The sequence below is a fragment of the Xiphophorus couchianus genome, chromosome 16 (genome assembly GCF_001444195.1).
Source record: "Xiphophorus couchianus chromosome 16, X_couchianus-1.0, whole genome shotgun sequence".
Lineage (NCBI taxonomy): Eukaryota > Metazoa > Chordata > Actinopteri > Cyprinodontiformes > Poeciliidae > Xiphophorus > Xiphophorus couchianus.
This window is the reverse complement of record NC_040243.1, coordinates 6387377-6406894: the sequence shown is the minus strand read 5'-3', so window position 1 is coordinate 6406894 and position 19518 is coordinate 6387377. Positions and strand designations below refer to the sequence as shown.

The 19518-nt window shown below is 37.9% G+C and overlaps 2 protein-coding genes across 2 annotated transcripts; both read left to right on the top strand.

Moving 5' to 3' along the window:
- The first annotated feature begins 1876 nt into the window (after positions 1 to 1876).
- Positions 1877 to 6300, top strand: LOC114160003 (melanoregulin). The gene is made up of 7 exons (XM_028042338.1): positions 1877 to 2062; positions 2286 to 2368; positions 2444 to 2538; positions 2675 to 2837; positions 4316 to 4406; positions 4491 to 4654; positions 5427 to 6300. The coding sequence occupies exons 3-7, from the start codon at positions 2444 to 2446 to the stop codon at positions 5619 to 5621; spliced, it is 708 nt and encodes a 235-aa protein (XP_027898139.1). The 5' UTR covers positions 1877 to 2062; positions 2286 to 2368; the 3' UTR covers positions 5622 to 6300.
- A 10813-nt stretch (positions 6301 to 17113) lies between these two features.
- On the top strand, positions 17114 to 18541 carry tcap (titin-cap (telethonin)). Its single transcript, XM_028043047.1, has 2 exons — positions 17114 to 17381; positions 17465 to 18541. The coding sequence occupies exons 1-2, from the start codon at positions 17233 to 17235 to the stop codon at positions 17853 to 17855; spliced, it is 540 nt and encodes a 179-aa protein (XP_027898848.1). The 5' UTR covers positions 17114 to 17232; the 3' UTR covers positions 17856 to 18541.
- Positions 18542 to 19518: the final 977 nt, after the last annotated feature.

Here is a 19518-nt window from a genome sequence, read left to right as displayed (position 1 = left end):
TCTTTTTTTTTCACAAATACAGGTATAATTCAAACTGAGACCAATGTTTTGATTTTGTTTCTTTTTTTCTACTTTTAGTAATAAAACAGCACAAATGTTTGACAAATTTCAGGTCATAAACAGCTTTCATAAACCGTTATTTTTCCAGTTATGGTCGATTTTTCATACATCTTTTTCGCCAACAAAGCTCTTAGTTGTGAGATTTTTTTTGTTGTCATTTTTCATGTTTAACTCTTTATTGCTTTGCAGAGGGTTGATGATGATAAAGTTAGTGAAATGTAATAACAGAAAACATTTAAAGGTCTTTGAGTTTTTGCATTCCAGTTCCACCACATTTTTTTATTGTTATTCCACCACTTTGATTTTCTTTTCTCATGGTGAGAAAATATTATGGGGGGGTTTCAGTGTTTTGTTGTTTGAATCATCAGCATGTTGAAAATACCAGTGATTAAATTTTCTAGTAACGTTCAGTTCTATCAAACATATCCCTCTAATCACAATAAAGGGACATTTGGAAGAGAAACTGGCCTGCAGCACCACATATTAGGTTTAGAGTGGGAATCATGTGCTCTTCCATCTTGTTTCACACCAGGCATACCGTCTTACCAAAATATGTTGGCATTATCGGAGCTTCCGGATAACTTTGTGCATTGCTCTGACAAAGTCCTGCCTGTTTCCACAAAGCTCTTCCTTAAAGCTGTGCTCCTTCAGAATAGCGGGAGCAGCAATTAGCAAACACTTGGTGGAACAACACATCTGCTGAGCTTATCGTGCGAAATACATCTCAGTTCAATGCTCCGAAGAAGCGTAAACAGGATAATAGAGGAACATTTTTGTGATGCCGTGCTGAAGGTGAAGTGTCGGAAAGAGTAAGAGCTACTTAACCTTCCCACGGTCTTAGTGCGATGCTCAGGAAGAGAACAGCAGATGTCACGGTCGGACAACAGAGAATTCATGGGGGTGTCCATTAGCCTGTCAGTTCCCAAAACCACACACACAAAAAAAAGACTTGTAAAAGATTACGCAAAGTTCACTGTCGTAGGACTGCAGGAGGATTAAATTGACGACAACCCAATTTCAAAGTGTCAAATTGTGAACTCAAGTATTTATTAGGTTGTGTTTTATATGTACAGCACTTTTATAACAACTGAAGGTAACATATCTGTTTGATTGTCATATAAAATGATGCTATGTGCCTGGAAATAACTAATAAGTAAAAATATCTCCAAACTCAGTGATAATACTGGCTCTTTAATTGTAAAATGAATGTGATCTTTGATCAACTGAAAATTGACGCTCATACTAAAACAAAATCACCATTTATTTCCATATTATTGGTCTACTTTTGGTCTTTGAAATGTAGAAATTGTACTATGTTTGATCTAAATATAGAATCACTTCATATCAATGGACTTGGTCTTATTGAGAAGTACAGTATTTATCTGCTACGCATTCTGCTGGTGTTTAGGTATTGAAACAATGACACCTTGCATTACAGCTTTAAGGTTACATTTCAACCGTAAACCAACATTAGCAATTCAGGGCTATCAGAAGTTAATTCCACATGCTACGATTTCAAGTTGGATCTCAATATTCACTGTACCTTTGTAGAAATTGGGTTCTTTTTTAAGAAAAAAAAAAAGAAGAAATGAAAACAGTTATAAAGTTTTGCTGCCCTTATTTACAGTCTATGAAACTGCGAGTAATAAAATTAAACCTTGAATCTACCGTGGTAGATTTCATACAGTACGGACAATTAGTCCTACCGCTGTAGAAAGGAGATGTGTTGTCCTCGGGGTCAAAAACAGAATTCATAGGACAGGACACGAAGCAGCTCACATGATAGTGCTGTGACTGTCTTCTGAGGTTATGGGTGTGTGAATGTTTTTTTTTTCCTTATCGATGAGAGCAAAAACCCCTTTAGTGCTCTTATTGTCCTCTATGTGAGTCTGATAAGAAACACCAGTCGTCGGGATGCCGTCTCCCTGAGCTTTTCCAGACAAATATCTGAGTCACTGTGGAGTCGAGGCGAGATCGTGGAAAATGGGAGGCTGAAAATCAGGTAGAGATAGAATTTAAGTTATTTTCAATGTCTTTGAATTTACTGTCTGTTTTACATCTGAAAAATATATAATATTTTCAAGATTCACTAAAGTGGACAATATAAATGTTGTTGCAACTGCCTATTTTTCTGTTACCCAGTGTTTTAATTTTGTTTTCTGAAATATTACCCGCTAATTGAGTAATTTTTGGAAAAATAAAAAGAAACAAAAACATTTCTTCAGAGCATCCACCGGGTATTTGGAGCTGCAGAAGTGCTACTAGTTGTTTTGAAGGAGCGAGGAAGGTGCAACGTCTTTTAACCAAGGTAAAAAAAAAAACCTCCATCTGGACTTTGTGGTATTGTGCAGCCCTGCAACCAGTTCATCCTTGTTCCTTTTAGATGGGTTCGGCTTTCAAGAGGTTCTGCATGCAGTTCTGCTGCTGCTGCTGTGCTGAAGACGAGGACGAAGAGGAGGAAAAGCAACCTCTTGTAACGTAAGACAGCGATTTAAAAAAAGAGAAATAATTTTCCTCTCCTGCTGATCCTAGAACCATTTGATTGATGCTGAAAGAAACCATGGAATCTTTCTTAATGCCAGTGATTGAGTTTTGCTGTGTCTCAACAACACAGTCCAGATCCACTGGATTATTTTACTCGTGAAGTCCAGAAGAGACGAGACGAGGAGACCAACCTGTGGAGTGAACCCGGAGACCCCAGCCACTCGGAGAGAGCTGATGACCGAACGCTTCACACCCTGCTTCAGGCCAGGAATAAAACCCGCATTGGATCCACGGTATGTAGAGGAATCAAAAAAGGAACAAAAAAAACACTAACAAATAAAAACAACTGATATACTGTATTCTTGTGTTTTAGTGCATGTTTTATATGTTAAATAAATACAGTGCTGTAAAAGCTTTTGCCAGCTTACAGATGTCTTCTGTTTTTGTCAGTGAAATGCTTCAAGCACATTTTAATCTTCGAGAAAGCCTGAGTAAATAAAATAGTTTTCAAATTATGTATTTTTTTAGTTAAAGACATTTAACTAAAAAACAAGAAACAATTTATACAAACTATCTAAGTCTATGTGAAAAGATTATTTCCCTCCTTTTTAAACCATGAGTTACATGTAAGTCTCCATCCACACACAGAATCAAGACATTTTTTAAACAGAACCTGTCAAACAACATGAAATAGGCTTAATTACATAGCTTTTATAAAAACATACATATATTTTTTACATATTAAAACAATCACTATGTCGTGACAGTTTAATATCAGAAAGATAATCTGTGAAAAAAATTAAACTCCTCAGACTCCTCCCAGTGGTCCTACTGCCATCTGCAGAAATACACCGCTCCTAGTCAGGAACAACCAATCAGAGGCAGGGGGGAGACCTTAGCAGTGTCTATCAGGCTCATGTTGTTCAAGTTCAAGATTTAATGCACTAATGATGGAGAAACAGCCTTATGTTACAAGAAAACTGCCAATTGTGTTGTGTTCAGGGCTGGGAGGGCTGCAACGCATCAGCACAAGAGCAAAGGGAGAAATCTGTAAAGTGTGATTGCTCACATTTTGAGGCCAAGTCTCAGAACTCCATGCTATAGCTTTAAAGATGTCAAAGAGCAAAACGTTATGCCCTCCTCATCTAAAGAAATTCAAAAACATGTTACAAACAAAATCAGACATCCATCCAGGAGTGGCTACCTACCAACATCCCTTCAAGATTCCTTAAAGAACTTATGCAATCTTACACAACAGAACGGAAAACAACATCTAACATCCCGAAGGCCTCACTTGGCCTTCAGAGCATCATCCTTACAGGCAAGCATGGTGGTGGTAGTGTGATGCCCTGGAGCTGGACGAAAACATGGATTCTGCTCTGTAGCAGAAACCTCTGAAGATGAAAGTCTGTCTCATCTCTGTTTGTGCAACAGAACAAAGAATCAAAACCAGCAAATTCAGGGCTAAACAAAAGAAAGTGAAGGCTACAGAGCAGCCTATTTCCTTAATCATGTATAAACTCATCACTAGTTATTGCAAATGTTTTATGTCACAAATTGAAAATTGCTATTTGTAACTACTCAGGTTGTCTTTGATATTAAAATTTGTTTGAAAAACTTAAATATGTAAGTGTGACAGAAGAGCAAAAAGAATACATCTTTAAAGAGGGAGAATTTTTTATAGCCCTTTCTACATTTTATTGGTCTATGTTGATCAAAGCAAACCTAAACAGGACAGAAAAAAAAAAATTTTTTTTACCCTGTCCTGCAGGGCTATCGTCGCCTGAGTGTCGACATCGAAGCCATGAGAGATACACGCAGAGAAGTCAGAGACAAATGGAAAACCATCCTGGAGAACCTGGGTAAAACTAAATGATACACAGATGAGGAACACCATTAGCAGAACACAGCTGCCTTTGTTGAGGCTATTTATCGTTTTGTTCCAGGTTTTATGGCAGAGGCAGACTCTCTGCTGACAGTATCTGCTGGTGCCTCAGCTGACCGCATGCGTAACGCCCCGGCAGCACGTGCCATGCTGCACACGTTGCACACGGAGACCTCCATCTTCTGCTCCAAGGAGGCCCCACCAGAAAGATATCTGTTCATCATTGTGAGAAAAGGCCCAAAAAATAACTTTGCACTTCTGTATCAAAACAGGAGGTCTAAAGCATCTCATTTTAGTTGGTTAGCTTTAGCATCTCAAAGTATTGTTCTACCTTAGTAATAGAGCTTGAATCCAAGAATCACCTTATTGTTTTGAGTGGGCACTACTTTATACATTTCAAAACTTTTGTCACTTTTAATTTTGTGCTTATTAAACAGAAGATTATATACATCTTTTCAAGCAGGTATATGATGGTAGTGCATCATATAAGATATGATGCACCACCAGTGATTTTCCTGTGTGAAGTGGATTCTGAGAATGGAAAATATAAAGCATCTCTGGTCATAGTAACTGTGTAAAATGCAAAAACCCCCCCCCAAAAAAACCATTAAAGTGGCTTACCTGAATGTTATTTTATTAATTTCTACATTTATCTATTGGGAGTTGGAATAACAAGATCCTTTCTCACTTTGTTTCAATCAGGAAGATCATTGGTGTCAATAATCATCAGCTTTTATTTGCAAACAAAGGCTCATAAAATAGCTTTTGCATAAACTGCTACAAAGTTTTTAAGATTGGAAATATTTTAAGATGGTAGCAGTTCACTTTGGTCTTGGCCTCTCATTACCTTCAGCCTCAGTTATCAACTTGCTGTTAGATATTACCTTCTTATAAAGATTTAACTGAAATTTTCTTCTGGATTTTTGAGCTGTTCCTTTAAAATTAAAAACATAATATATTATATTATATCCACCTTTTTCCTTCTTCACCTCTGCAGGATCGCCTTCTTTACCTCGACATCGGTGAAGACTTCTTGGCCAAGGCGAAGCGGTTTTACCCTCCGAAGGACGACTCTGACGAGGAGATGCCGGGCCTGGCCATAAACCTGCCGCTGCTGCTGGCCAGGGTCGAGGCCATGAACGGACGTGGCAATGACGACGATGAAGAGGACGACAGTGAAAAAGATGATTAAAAACTGATCCAATGAGGTCTGCTGGCTTGCAGTGATGACAGACAGCAGCCAGGGGGCAGTAGCCATCAATCTTAATTACCTGAAGCTGCTGCAGGCTGAATATCTTCTTCTTCTGCCCTAACTTTAAGGGTTAAATCATTTCTGTTTTCTTTCTTCCAAAAGAAGCGGGGACTATTACAAAATTTCAGAAATGTTAATTCGCTGTGAGAGTGTTTTTCTCCCTTCCGCAGAGTTTAAAGCGTGTTCATTGTTCACTTGCTGAGAACCTTCAGGGTAGCAATAATTTTTTCAGCAGAGCCCCTTTATCTTTTGTCCTGTGATTATCAGCACTTCCAGTCAATCACATGATTTGTGCAAGCACTCTATAAACAGTCTGGCTATCTAATGTCACAATTATTATTTTTTAAATAATTAACATCAATTATTTCTGTTTATTTCATCAGCACTTGTTTGAAGTCTGCATTTGGTTTCAGATTAAATTGGAAAAAGAGAATGAAAATTGCGAAATCATTACCGTATGTTGAACGTTATGAAGTGATTATGTGTGCGACTGAGACGGCCTTCAGGTGATGTGTGTGGGAGCGTATTTCTCCTTCCAACAAGCTATGGAAAATGTGAAAAACATCTAAGTAAGTCTTTGTGTTTGTTCATGATTGAATAAAAGTTTCTGCCTAAAGCCTCTTGTTTGTGCAGAATCACATGTTAGTGTGTTGGCCTAACTTTAGACTTTAGTCTAAAATGATGAACATTTTTGCCTTGAGCGGCATTACAATACCGCCATTCACACGCCTTGAACATTTTCGCATTTTATCACTTTAGAACCACAAGCATCAACATGTTTTATTAAGATTTTATGCCATAGACAGACACAAAATAGTACAGACTCTAAAACCCTTCTTCTATCCACTTTAATCAGATATCTCTAAATAAAACCAGTATTTCTGTGTTTAAGCTCAGCCTCAGAGGTTTTGAGAGACAATTTGCAAAACTCAAAATCCCAATAATGTGGGAAATTGACAAAAGGTGCAAGAGGTATAAACACTTTTGAAAGGCTTTTCTTTGAACTTGAAACGTTGGGTTTCTTGCAGCCGCACGTGGCCCCTGCTGTTGTCTTCTCTTGGCTGGTTCTGTTCTGCCCTGATTCGATGTCTGTCTGACGTGTGACCAGCCCTCTGGGGTCCGGTTGAGTTGCAATCTGCATGGCGACGATAGTGTTTTTGTTAATCAGCTGCTTGATGTTACATAAGAGGGACACTCCGGAGAAGGCACCTGTTTGATCACAGCAGCAGCCTGATGGCCGCTGATAGAAAGCTGGAGCGATAGGGAGGAGGAATCAGTGTGAAGTTAACTTTCCATAGAGTTATCTCTCCATTAGCCCAGCACTTTGTGTCGGGGTATGGAGGCTGGTGGCTGTCCTCCCAAACTCATTCCTCGGTCACAACAACATCTAACGTGCTCTCACAATATTTTGCCCGGGCCTGAGCTTGTTCCTCACTCCCACTCTCTGTCTCTGTCGGTGACGGCTCATTTGAATGTCACTTCGCAGAAGCGGTGGCAGCGATGTTACACAACACAAAGTTCTCCCTCGCTGAGCCCAGACTGCTGTGGATGCAGGGGCAAGGATCTTTGGGATGGCGGGGGCGGGGGAGAGGTTGACGGCTGTGACGGGTTTTACTTTGTTTTCGCTCCCCTTTACAGAGACTCCACGCCACTTGTTTCATTAGCGTAGGATGACTCATACAAGAGAGACAAAGGCCATCCGATGTCCCGCAGATTTAGCCTGTGGCCATTCACCAAAAATAAGAAGCACAAATTAACAGACTGTCTTTGCTGGCACGTTTGAAATTTTCTGCTCTTAGATGACTTACATCATCAGTCTCAAAAGTTTGTAGGTAATCTACTTAACTTTAATGTTGGCTAGTTTTGTGAAATTTTGTATGAAGGTACACTTAGCTTAGTTTTTAAAGCTTAGGATTGCCAATTTATTCAACTGTGGACTTCAGATTTGACCAATATTTGCAGGTTACATGGAAAGAAAACAAAAGTATTTTATGACAAAAGTAAAGTACAGCTAGAGGAACCTCAGATAAAATATTGTTTATATGCATTTGGATTTCTAAATATTAATTCTAACATCTTGTAGCCAGGTTGTGTGCAGAAAAATATCTTGGATGCTATTTAAACTATGACAAGAGTAATCCGCAATCAATAGTTTAAAATTACTTTTCCTTGACATTGAATTTCTTTTCCTAAATCTGCAATGAAATCTTTTCACTTAAATCTCATTGTTTGTACCAACATGTTTTTTAAAACCAGACTGAACTTGTCCAAATACATTTTCAGGTGGAACAAAAATGTTTTCTCCTGAACCTCAGGGGAAAAATTCAGTTTGAAAATGGGCCTGAATCTTGGACTATGCATCTGATTAAGGTGCCTTCATGGACTATTTCAGAAAGCTTTTTGACACACCCCGCAGTGAAGAGAACAAGGAGACAAGTAAGAACTTGCTGGAAGGATCACAGTTTTCTTCTGGTTTGAGGCCTCATTCAGTTATATCAGACACAGAAGAGTCTTGCTGATGAGAAGGCCTGTGGGATTTTCCCTCCTGGTTCTGTTACCACCATGACCCGACCTCAGATAAGTGGACGAAAATAAATCTACACAGGAGAAGATGAATCATTTGAACTGAATTCTAACACAAAATGTTGAGACAGCTATACTAAACACGGAACTACTTACTCTATGGAAGATGAAAAAAATAATAATTTAAAGAAGAAACTTTTGGAACTGTGTTTCCTTTCAGAACTTTTTATTCTTATCATTTTTACAAAAGAAAGGAAGTCAGAAAGAGAGCCCTCAGGTTAGCAAAATTAATTTAAGCCACTGTCATTTCATCTGATTTTCTAAGAATTATCAGATGAGCTTTTAACATGTTCTCACTTTCTCACATTAGAGAATTTCATGCTAAAGTGCTGTTTTACATGCTGCAATGAAGTCAACAGTAGAGCTAACATTGTCTATCTGTGTTAGTCACTTGTTGTTGCCCTTTACTCTGGATATTTTTAAAAGGTGATGACAAAGGGTCACGAGGGTTTGGGGCAATAGATCAGGGCTTGTGGTTGAAGCAGCAAAGGAGAAGGGTAGGCTAAAGGGGTGTAAGGGGTCAGGGGTCATGTCGGGTTTGGTAACAGTTGTCGTCTCTAAGTCTTTAAAATTTAGATGGGACCTATAGATGAACTATAGATGAATGCAGTCCGGGTAGTTTTCCACAGCTCTTTGCTGTGCAAGCAAGAGATGCATTTAGGTACAAACATACCGTTGGAAATCTGAGATTGTTGTGATATGACTGTATCACAAAAACAGTATCAATGCATTTCCAAGGGCAATTGTATTTGTATACATGAAAGTTTTCAGCTACCAGTTCATTCACAAATCAGTTAATTTTCACAAACCTATTAATCACTCCAAATTTGCAGACAAACATTAGTGTTATGTTACTATGATCATAAACTAGGCATATTGACTGTTCCCTTTTTGAGTATGTACAAACTGCATTGTGCAGACTTTAGTAAAAGAGAGACTGAGCATACCAACCTTTTAACACTATCACAGTGTTTTATGTTTAATTTATTTATTTATTTTTACAAAAATAAGTAATTGTTAAAATTTTTCTCCTCTCAGTGATCATGTAATAATTTGCAATCATCAAAGTAATCAAATCTAAACCACCCTTGGCTATTCTGACAATATAATTGTCACCTTATGAAGTCATGAATAAACTACTACTTACCTTTTTTTCAGTATCAATAGGGGGAATCAATAAATGACTTACTTAAATAGAACCTGCCTGACAATATGAAGATTGTTAAAAGCTTCACGTGAGAAAATTACTCCAAGAGTGCATCAAAGATCCACGAGGCCACAAAATAATTCAGAACAACACCATTACACAGCGGGCCTCAGTTGACTCAGATAATTGTTCAGGGTTCAGTAAAAAGAAAAATTGGCAAAGTCACACTAATGGGAAGATAAAAACCGCAAATGACTAGAAATAACTCACCTGGAGAGTTTCAATGATAGGAGAAATTCTAATCTCTATGAGAAAATTCACCAGCCACAAATTCATGAACTTAAGGTCCAAGCTACTTTTGTTGTAAAGTCAGTCAATAATCTAGGAAACACCAGAAAATTTTAAATGTTTTAATGGCTTAATGTGTCAGGATTGGGTTTTCTCTGTGTTGATTTGAGTTTTTCTGTGTGTTTATTTTGGGTTTCTGTGTGTTGAGTCTCCGTGTTGGTGGGGAGCTGGAAAGGCGGAAGAGGCACGATCAGACTGTGAATGGTTGGAAGGATGTCAGAGGGAAATGTATCAGGTAGTGATTTTGCGGAAATGGAAGAGGGTGCTGATGATGTGGATAATGAAGGACCTTGGCATATTCAAAAAGCTAAGCATAAACGGAAAAAATCAAGACAACAAATAGAATAATCTGTTTCCGAGGCTGAAGGAGAAACTGTTACGGTGTCAGAATTTAAAATAGTTCTGAAGTTTGTCAAAGAGGGTGTGTCCTTTGGTAAGTGGAATCCAATAAAGCTGACAAAAGAAATCAATTCACTGGTTGGAAAGGTGAAATTTGTTAAAATATTAAGAGATGGATCGTTATTGATTATCTGTAATGATATTAAACAAAAAGAAAGGGCGCTGAATATAAAAAGAATCCTTGGTGAGAATGTGAGAGGAAGACTTTTGGATGACAAGAAGTATGTATGCGGAGTCATTTCGGGGATTCCACCTGATGTACCAGTTGATGAGATCAAGTCTAATGTTTCAGGAGGGAAAGTGGTGGAAGCCAAATGATTGAAAAGAAATAAAAATGGAGAGAGGATTGATAGTTTTTCTATCATGTTAAAATTTGAAGAGAACAGTCTGCCAGATAAAGTGTTTGTGGGATATATGAGCTATGATATCCGACCATTTATTCCTCCGCCGCTGCGGTGCTTTAAATGCCAGAAATTTGGACATGTCGCGGCAGTGTGTAAGGGGAAACAGAAATGTGGGAGATGTGCAGGGGATCATGAGTATGGGAAATGTGAGGAAGGGGCTCCGCTGAAATGTTGTAATTGTGGAGGTGGGCATAGTTCAGGATTTAGGGGATGCATAGCTAGTAAAAGAGCTGAGGAAGTTCAGAAAATCAGAGTCACTACTGGTATTACTTATGCGGAAGCAACGAAAAAAGTTCCTGTTCAATCAATATTATACCCAAAGAAAGTGTCTGGAGGAGGAAAAGAAGGATCTAATTGTTCAGAATGCTCTAAGATTAAAGGTGACACTTTACTCATGACAAAGGAGGATTTTGTATTGTTCATGGTAGAAGTTGTTAACTGCACTGCTCAAACACAAAGGAAAACGGAAAAAATTCAAATAATAGTGAAGGCAGCCCAAAAGTATCTTGATTGTAAAAATGTTAATTGGGAATCAATAAAGAAAAAATTAAATGAGACACAATCTTCTCAACCTCAATCATGCAGTGGCGGCCCCTCTTCGTTATGTTAATTATTTTCCAGTGGAATGCAAGAAGTCTTATTAGTAATGGTCTAGAGTTTAAGAAATATATTTCAGATTTGACAGTTAAACCTCACCTGATTTGCATTCAAGAAACCTGGCTTAAGCCTCATCTGGATTTCAAAATTTCTGGGTATACATCAATTAGGAATGATAGAAAAGAAAGACAAGGAGGGGGAGTAGCAACTTTTGTACTAGACAGTATAAGATATAAAGTGGAATCAATAGGGGAAAATTATGAATCAATAGTTATTAAGATTTGGATAGAAAATGACCAAATGTCGGTGATAAATTTTTATAATGCTAACAAGAAGTTGTCCATTCAGAATCTCAATGAAGTAAATTATCAAAACGTAGGTAAGACTGTATGGTGTGGTGATTTCAATTCTCATAATATTTTATGGGGGAGTCTTAATACAGATGTAAATGGATTGACTGTTGAAGAATTTCTTGAGTTACATTCTCTGGTTTGTCTTAATGATGGCAGCACTACTAGATATGATTGTTGTAGGAATTTAAAGAATGTTTTAGACCTAACATTGGTTTCAAATACATTAGCTGGAATTACTTCTTGGGAGGTGATTGATTCTCCAATGGGCAGTGATCATTTTCCTATTCTAATTTCAGTTGGTTCTGAAGTGATAAAAGAAGAGGAAGGACAGATTCCAAGATGGAAGTTAAGTAACGCTAATTGGGAGTTATTTAAAAATCTAGTTGATAGTCAATTTAATAATCTGGATGAGAATTTGTTTTGTGATGTGGAGATGTGTTATTCAAAGATTAAGTCTGTCATTATTAATGCAGCTGAAAGTTCAATTCCTAAATCAAAGGGAAGAGGAAATAAAAAGTCTACTCCATGGTGGAATGAGCAATGTAGTATTGCTATAAGGGGAAGAAATAAAGCTTTTAAATTGGTAAGAAGATGTCATACCTTTGAGGCACTAATTCAATATAAGAAAGCACAAGCTATAGTTAGGAAGACTATTAGAGAAGCTAAGAAGGCTTGTTGGAGGCAATACTGTAATTCCATTGGAAGAGAGACCAAACTGTCAGAGGTATGGAGAGTTATTAAGAAAATGAATGGTGTTAAAAAGAGTTTTTCCTTACCGGTTTTAGAATTAAATGGGAAAATAGCGGTTAGTAATAAAGAAAAAGCTGAATTATTAGCAGTAGCGTTAATTAAGGTGAATAGTTCAGAAAATTTATCTGAAGAAATGAAAAGTAATAAATTAGATTTATTGGATGGAAATCCAGAAGTTACTACTAGGAGAGAAGTCTCAAACCAGGATTTAGATATGCCTTTTTCTATGTAGGAGTTAGAAAAAGTTATTAATAATGCTAAGCAATCAACTCCGGGGAAGGATGGAGTGTGTTATGTAATGCTCAAACATTTTAAATATTCATCTCTTACTGTTATATTAAAATTGTTTAATCTGATTTGGATGACTGGGAGAATTCCGGTAGAATGGAAACAGTCAGTTATAATTCCCATCTTAAAACCTGGTAAAAATGCAACAGACCCGTCAAATTATAGACCTATAGCTCTTACATCTCAATTAGGGAAAATAATGGAGAAGATTGTTACAGATAGGCTTTATTATTTTATTGAGAGTAAAAATAAATTTTGTCCATTCCAGAGTGGTTTTCGTAAAGGGAGAAATACGATGGATGCAGTTCTGTGTCTAGAGTCAGAAGTAAGAAAAGCTCAAGCGAATAAAGAGTTAGTGATAGCTGTGTTCTTTGACATTGAGAAGGCATATGATATGTTATGGAAAGAAGGATTATTGATTAAATTAGGGAAAATTGGTATAGGAGGTAAGATTTATAATTGGATTTTGGATTTTTTGTTTGGTAGAGAAATAGAAGTTCGAGTAGGGGTGAATTTCTCTTCTAGATATGCTGTTGAGAATGGTACCCCCCAAGGTAGTGTGTGTAGCCCAATTCTCTTTAATATTATGATTAATGACATTTTTGATGAGATAGATAGTAGTATAGGCAAATCTTTATTTGCAGATGATGGTGCTCTATGGATTCGGGGACATAATCTGGTTTATTTACAGAAAAAGATGCAGGCTGCCATTTTGAAAGTGGAAGGTTGGGCTAATAAATGGGGTTTTAGGATGTCAATCGCAAAGACTCAAGTAATTTGCTTTTATAGAAGACATAAGGAAGTTAAGTTGAATCTTTATAAACATAAACTTGAACAAGTGAAAACAGTGAAGTTTTTAGGTGTCATCTTTGATGAAAGCTTAACTTGGAAACATCAAATAGAATCAGTTCAAAATAAATGTAAAAAAGTGAATAATTTATTAAGATGTCTCTCAGGACAGGAATGGGGAGCTTCAAGAAGTGCACTGTTGGGAGTTTATCAGGCGCTCATGAGATCTATTATGGATTATGGGGGTATAGCATATATGGCAGCTGCTGACAGTCATTTGAGAAAACTTGATAGTGAGCAAACACAAGCATTGAGGATTTGTTGTGGAGCTTTCAGAACATCGTCTTTAGTTGCTTTACAAGTGGAAACTGGTGAGCTTCCTTTAAGATTAAGAAGGTTGAAATTAATGTACATGTACTGGGTGAACCTACAAGGACATAAGTGTGATCATCCAACTAAGATGGTGCTGAAGGAATGTTGGGAACATCATAAATTAAATTGTAATAGTTTTGGATGGATTGGGGAAATAAAGGCAAAACAGCTTGGCTTAACTATGCTCCAGTATAGTGCTACAGTTCCTCAATCCAAAATTCCTCCATGGTTATTTCTAACTCCAGAAGTTGATCTTCAATTAAATGAAATTCTTAAAAAGGGAAAGACTCCAGAATGGGTTGTAGTTAATAGATATTTTGAAAGATATAAAGACAACATAATTATATATACAGATGGATCTAAAGATCCAAATAGTGGTAGAACTGGGGCAGCAGTGAATATCCCACACCATAAAGTCTTGATTAAGAGGAGAACAGCTGACCATTTAGCTGTTTTTACAGTTGAATTATCAGCCATCATATTGGCCTTAGAATGGTTGCTTGGTAATGATACTAGGGAAGTAAGTACATTTATCATAGCATCAGACAGTCAAGCAGCATTATTAAGTATTAAATCTGGTAAATCTAGCAGATTAGATTTGATATTAAGAATATATCAATTATTAGTTCATCTTTATAACAATAAATGCTTGGTTCAATTTGTCTGGATTCCTGCTCATGTAGGTATAGACAACTATATACAATTCAAAAGAGTGTGGGAGATAGTAATTATATGAGTGGAAGGCGGAAAGAGGAAGTAGTTATGTCTCGACTTAGAATTGGACAGTCTGGACTTAATAGTTCGCTCTTTAAAATAGGAAAGCATGAGAATGGGGCTTGTAATTATTGCAATCAGGTGGAAACAGTGGAGCATGTCTTGTTAGAATGTGATAAATACTCAGAGGAACGCCAGATTTTAAAGTCGTTACTAAGTAGAAAGAATATAGGACTGTCTATGATTAGTCTATTAGATAATAAATCAAGTTATGTTAGAAATCTCTTATTTAGGTTCTTAAATAACACTGGGTTAATGAGTCGTATTTAGGATATGAACAAGTATTTGTGTGTATGTCAGTGCATGCTCATGCATTAATTCAGGTATTAATGAGTGTGTTAGGATGTGAATTTGCACATCCTACACATCATTGAGGTGGATTTAATTCCCTCTGAGATCTCTGATGACCACACTCCAGTCTGGTAGGTGGCGGTAAATGCACCTTAAGTTGGATGCCAGCCGCCAATAAAAAACGAAAGAAGAAGAAGAAGAAGAGTCTCCGTGTTGTCCTGTCTACTCCTTGATTGTTCCCAGGTGTGTGTCCTTCCGTGATTACCCTCTGTGATTTTATGCCACCTGTCTCTCTGTGTCTCTGTCGTACCAGTCTCTCAGTTCTGTCGTGTCGCTTTTGATGTTACCAGTTGCTACCAGTGTGAGCATTTGCCTCCTGCTCATCTGTGCTGCCTAGATTATTGTGTTTTTGGTTTATTAAATCATCATTTTCACTCTACAACCTGGGTCCTCTGTGTTTTCCTCACCACCTCTACAGCTGCACTTCTTGACATAATCAAAGTATGAATGCAAATTTAATTTAGATGCTATACCTAACCTGTTGTTAATGCTAAGAAAATGTTTTTTTATTTATAACATATTTTAATGCGTGTGTTAAATACATTTTTCATCATTTGCTGATTCTATTTCTCTCTTTCACTATTTTATTTTACCGTATTTATATTTTGTTATTGATCTTGTTCTGATTAGAGATAAGAAGGCACATGATTTATATTAATAACACAGTAACTGTAAGGACTGTAAAGTCAAGTTAGAGCTAACCAAAAACGCGTGAAATGTTCAAATATTCTTGTGTCTGTCACTTAGCACACTGCTATGTTCAGAGGAAAGCAAGCAACATTTATTGTTTGAGAATAACAGATATATTCTTTTTCCAATTTTTTATTTACTGAGCAATAGACCTAAACATTCAAAACTGCTCACTGTTGTCATAGAACAAAGTTTCAACTCCTGCCTATTCCACCTGACCTGAAGTCGAGTACCTATTTGAGGAAACCCACCAACATCCAGGAGTTTGTTGTATTTCCTGTGAGTCAATGTACAACACACACTAATAACCAGTTACTGGAACCCTAACCCTAACCCTACCCACAAATATTGCTTGATGATTAATAAGATTAGACATTAGGTTTGTGTCCTTTTCATGCTTAGATATTTTAATGCTAATTCACTATCTGCACATAAATAGTAGAGCTTCACTTTTGCTTAAAAGGTTTACATCAAAGCAACTAAAGATTTCTGTCGCTGCAGTAAAATATATGATGTCTACATGGAATAATCTTGTTTGGCGGCTTACCAGGTTTCCAAAATGTCGAGCATGTTGGATGTGCCATTACGACTGAAGATACGACCCCAGGGGGATTCCCCAGTGTCCCCACACATGGTGTCAGCTCACAAAAAAGCTGCAAAGAGACAGGTGAAATATTAAAAACTAAAAAGGAGCTTGGTTTCAACTGCGACATTAAATGTTCAAAGCACTGCAAACGAGTAAGATGAATTTATACAAACTACAGCAAAACCTTTGCTATTTTAAGGTCCTAAAAGTCTAAAACTTGACAAAAAAAAAATCCATATTAAATCTATTGCTAATTGACTGATTGACAACAACATTAATTATTATGATGAGCATGCTTGATGCTGTGTGTGTAATAAGTGATATCTGCAGTGGGATGAGCTCAGAGCCACATGTGAGTGAATGAGTCAGAGTCTGGTAGTAACCTCACACCGGCAGATGACTGTCAGAGGTGAGTCGCTGTAGATATGTGTGTGTATTTCACAGCCTGTAACCTGAGTTCATAACAGCTTATGTGGATCTCTGTCACTGTGGTAATGAATCACAGGTGGGGGAGCTTTCGCTGACATCTAACAAGATGGCGAGGGGGTTCTGTTGATATGAAGCCCAGTTGTTGCATAAGATCCTTATGAACTCTATTATGATGAGGATAAACCAGAATAATATGTACCTGAAATCTTTCTTTTCTAAATCAACCAATTTTCAACTCACACGACCAAAATATTCTTCAAAAGCATCTGCGTCACTGTTACTGTCCCCAAGGACAGAAGTTTGTTTAACCTCTGTCTGTATTTTCCTCTCTACAATCACAGCTGATGTGGAAAGAGTTGGGCCAAGAGATTAAACAAGTGATTGAAAGTACAATCTGAAAATCAGGGGGATTTTCAGTACAATGACCGTAAACACCTTTTCGGCTTGGCCTCTGGGTCTCCGGGAATGAGCCACGGAGGACTGGTGTCAGATGTCAGTACGCGCTGCAAAGCAGACTGACAACATGGATCGGAAATAGCAACAGAGTGGGTATAAAAGCAACAGCCAGACCTGAGCCCAGACAGACACATTCGAAAGGGCGAATAAGCTTGGAGAGACATCCAGCGGAAGCATCCTAGATTCAATCCTCAACCCAGTGGAGGCAATAAATCATCTAAAATCTCCAGAGAAGATGCCTTTCTGTAGCGTGCTGGAAAAAAGAAACGGAATGGTGATGGGAGGTGAGCTGACCTGCAGTGTTCGGGAGGAGAACAAGGCAAAAAGGGAGAGCTACAGCGCCGATTGGCACAGTGTTCATCTCAAGACTCAACCTCAGGAAAGGTAAGACATACCAAGCAGCCCAATGACACACGTATTTCAAGTGAGTGCTTCTGTAGTTTCTAACCCAAATGTTTCTCCTACAGTCAGACCATGAACATGATCGATGACTCCCGCAGAGAGACCATGTCCCGGCAGTGGCAGAGTCGTTCTCTGATTCAGACCTGCCCATCTGGAGTCTTCAGGGTGGGCACCGTGGAAAGAGGGGTGAGGGAGCACCAGTTGCTGCCTAAGAGAAACACCCTCCCCTTGCCCATCTTTACCCCCGCAGAGCTGGGCATCAGGCTGGGACGCGGGGCCCCACACACGGAGCAAGACCTGCTGCCCTTCCCAGCACCAGACGGAGTCTGTCCCAGCAAGAGGAGCGTGGACGAGATCACCAGAGACCTCCCACCCGTCAAGCCGACCCTCATGGAGTTCGCCAAAGCACCAAAAGCGCTCGGTCGCTCCATGTCCCAGGAAGCCCAAAGAGGCTGAAAGAAAACAGACAAAACAAGATGGGATGTTAGGGAGAGACAGATGGGTTAACCAATGGGTTAGAGATTTCACACAGCAGAACATGTTAGAAAGGATTAGACCAAGATGTACATAAATAGACCCAAGGCTAGTGACATCAAGAAAGTAACCCTAAACCTTTAGTACTACTAATGTCACATTTGATCAAAGCTGGAGTTAGTTGTTCTCTGGAGTTGCATGTTTATGTGAAGGTATTTGTATTGTGATACAGAAGGAGGTGTTATCAGCTGCACCATGAGTTTATCAATGCCTCTACTGGCCAGCTGTGTACACCCGCAACACTGATATTCAGTGTGATGTTTGCACTATGCACTTTTGTTTTGAAAAGTGCAAATTTAATAGAAAAAAAATCAATGGATTAAGCCTGTTTTATCTGATAAAAAAGACAGAAACTCATGTGTGGAAAACATATTCATGTACGAAGGGGGACATGTGATGGAAAGAGAAAGGGTAAGAGGTGTGAGGAGGGAGAAAACATGTCATCAAGAGTTGGTTGCCCTCCAGGAATCCAGAAGCTTCTGCCAACCTTTGATCCGAGCGGAGAGAAGAGAATGTACTGGCATGGTCGCACACTGTTGGTGTACAAATGTTTATGTTTGTGTGTGTGTGGAAACACTCAATCAAAATAAGCTAGGAAAATCGTAATCCTTTTTATTGTCTGAGACGCATTCTTTGTTGATTTACAGCTCATTCAAATTTTTAATATATGATCAGTTTGCAGTGAGCAAGTTTGGACATGGGAATGATATAGAATTTGTGTAATGTGTTTTTTTTTCTTAGAGATGTATTATTTTTAATATCAAAAATAAAGTTTATTATTATTCCATATGCACAGAAACAAATAAAACTTTAAAATACTTTGCTACCTCATGTGTTTTTTTCCGTCCAACAATTTCAAACAGGACCAACAACAACACCTGTGATATAGTAATAAAAGGGGAAAAAAAGAAAACATTGAATATAGCTCCCTTGAGCAGAGGTGTTTACATATGAAATAAATAATAATACAACTCCTTCAACTTTAAGAAACACAAATGTGGATGTTTTAGGAAACATATGGTTGTTAAACATATGGACAGTCAGGAAAACTGAGGAGTTCTACTCACTGTTATTATTATTTGGCTAAAGCTGTCTAAAACTGCAGGTGGCGTGTCCCCACAGCTGTCAACCACAGGCTTTTCAAGAGCCAACAGCAAACAGCCAACTGAGCTGCCAGTATAAACTTGTTAGAGCTGTGTTTCTCTTTAAGTAGCAGAATGGGGAAAATAATATTTTCCACCCTGAGCACATAACTTCTTATAAGTATAAGGTATTACTATTTCAAATGTAGCAGAAATAGCTTTTTTGTTTAAAAGAAAAAATAATTACATCATGTACATTTATTGTTTTAAATCATTGTGTTAAAAGCGTGATGCCGTGAAACTGGTACTCTTGTAAAGATTGTATCTCAGCCCGTCTCATAAACCACAGTAAACAAAGGTATGTTTTAAATAATTAAGTGAATTAAGTAAATAAGCAGAATCTTGCTGTGAAATATGAGAATCAATCAATATGAACTTGATACTTTTCTCTGCTTTTATCATTAGCTGCACCTTCTGGCTGACTTTCAGTCCCTCCTCTGAAC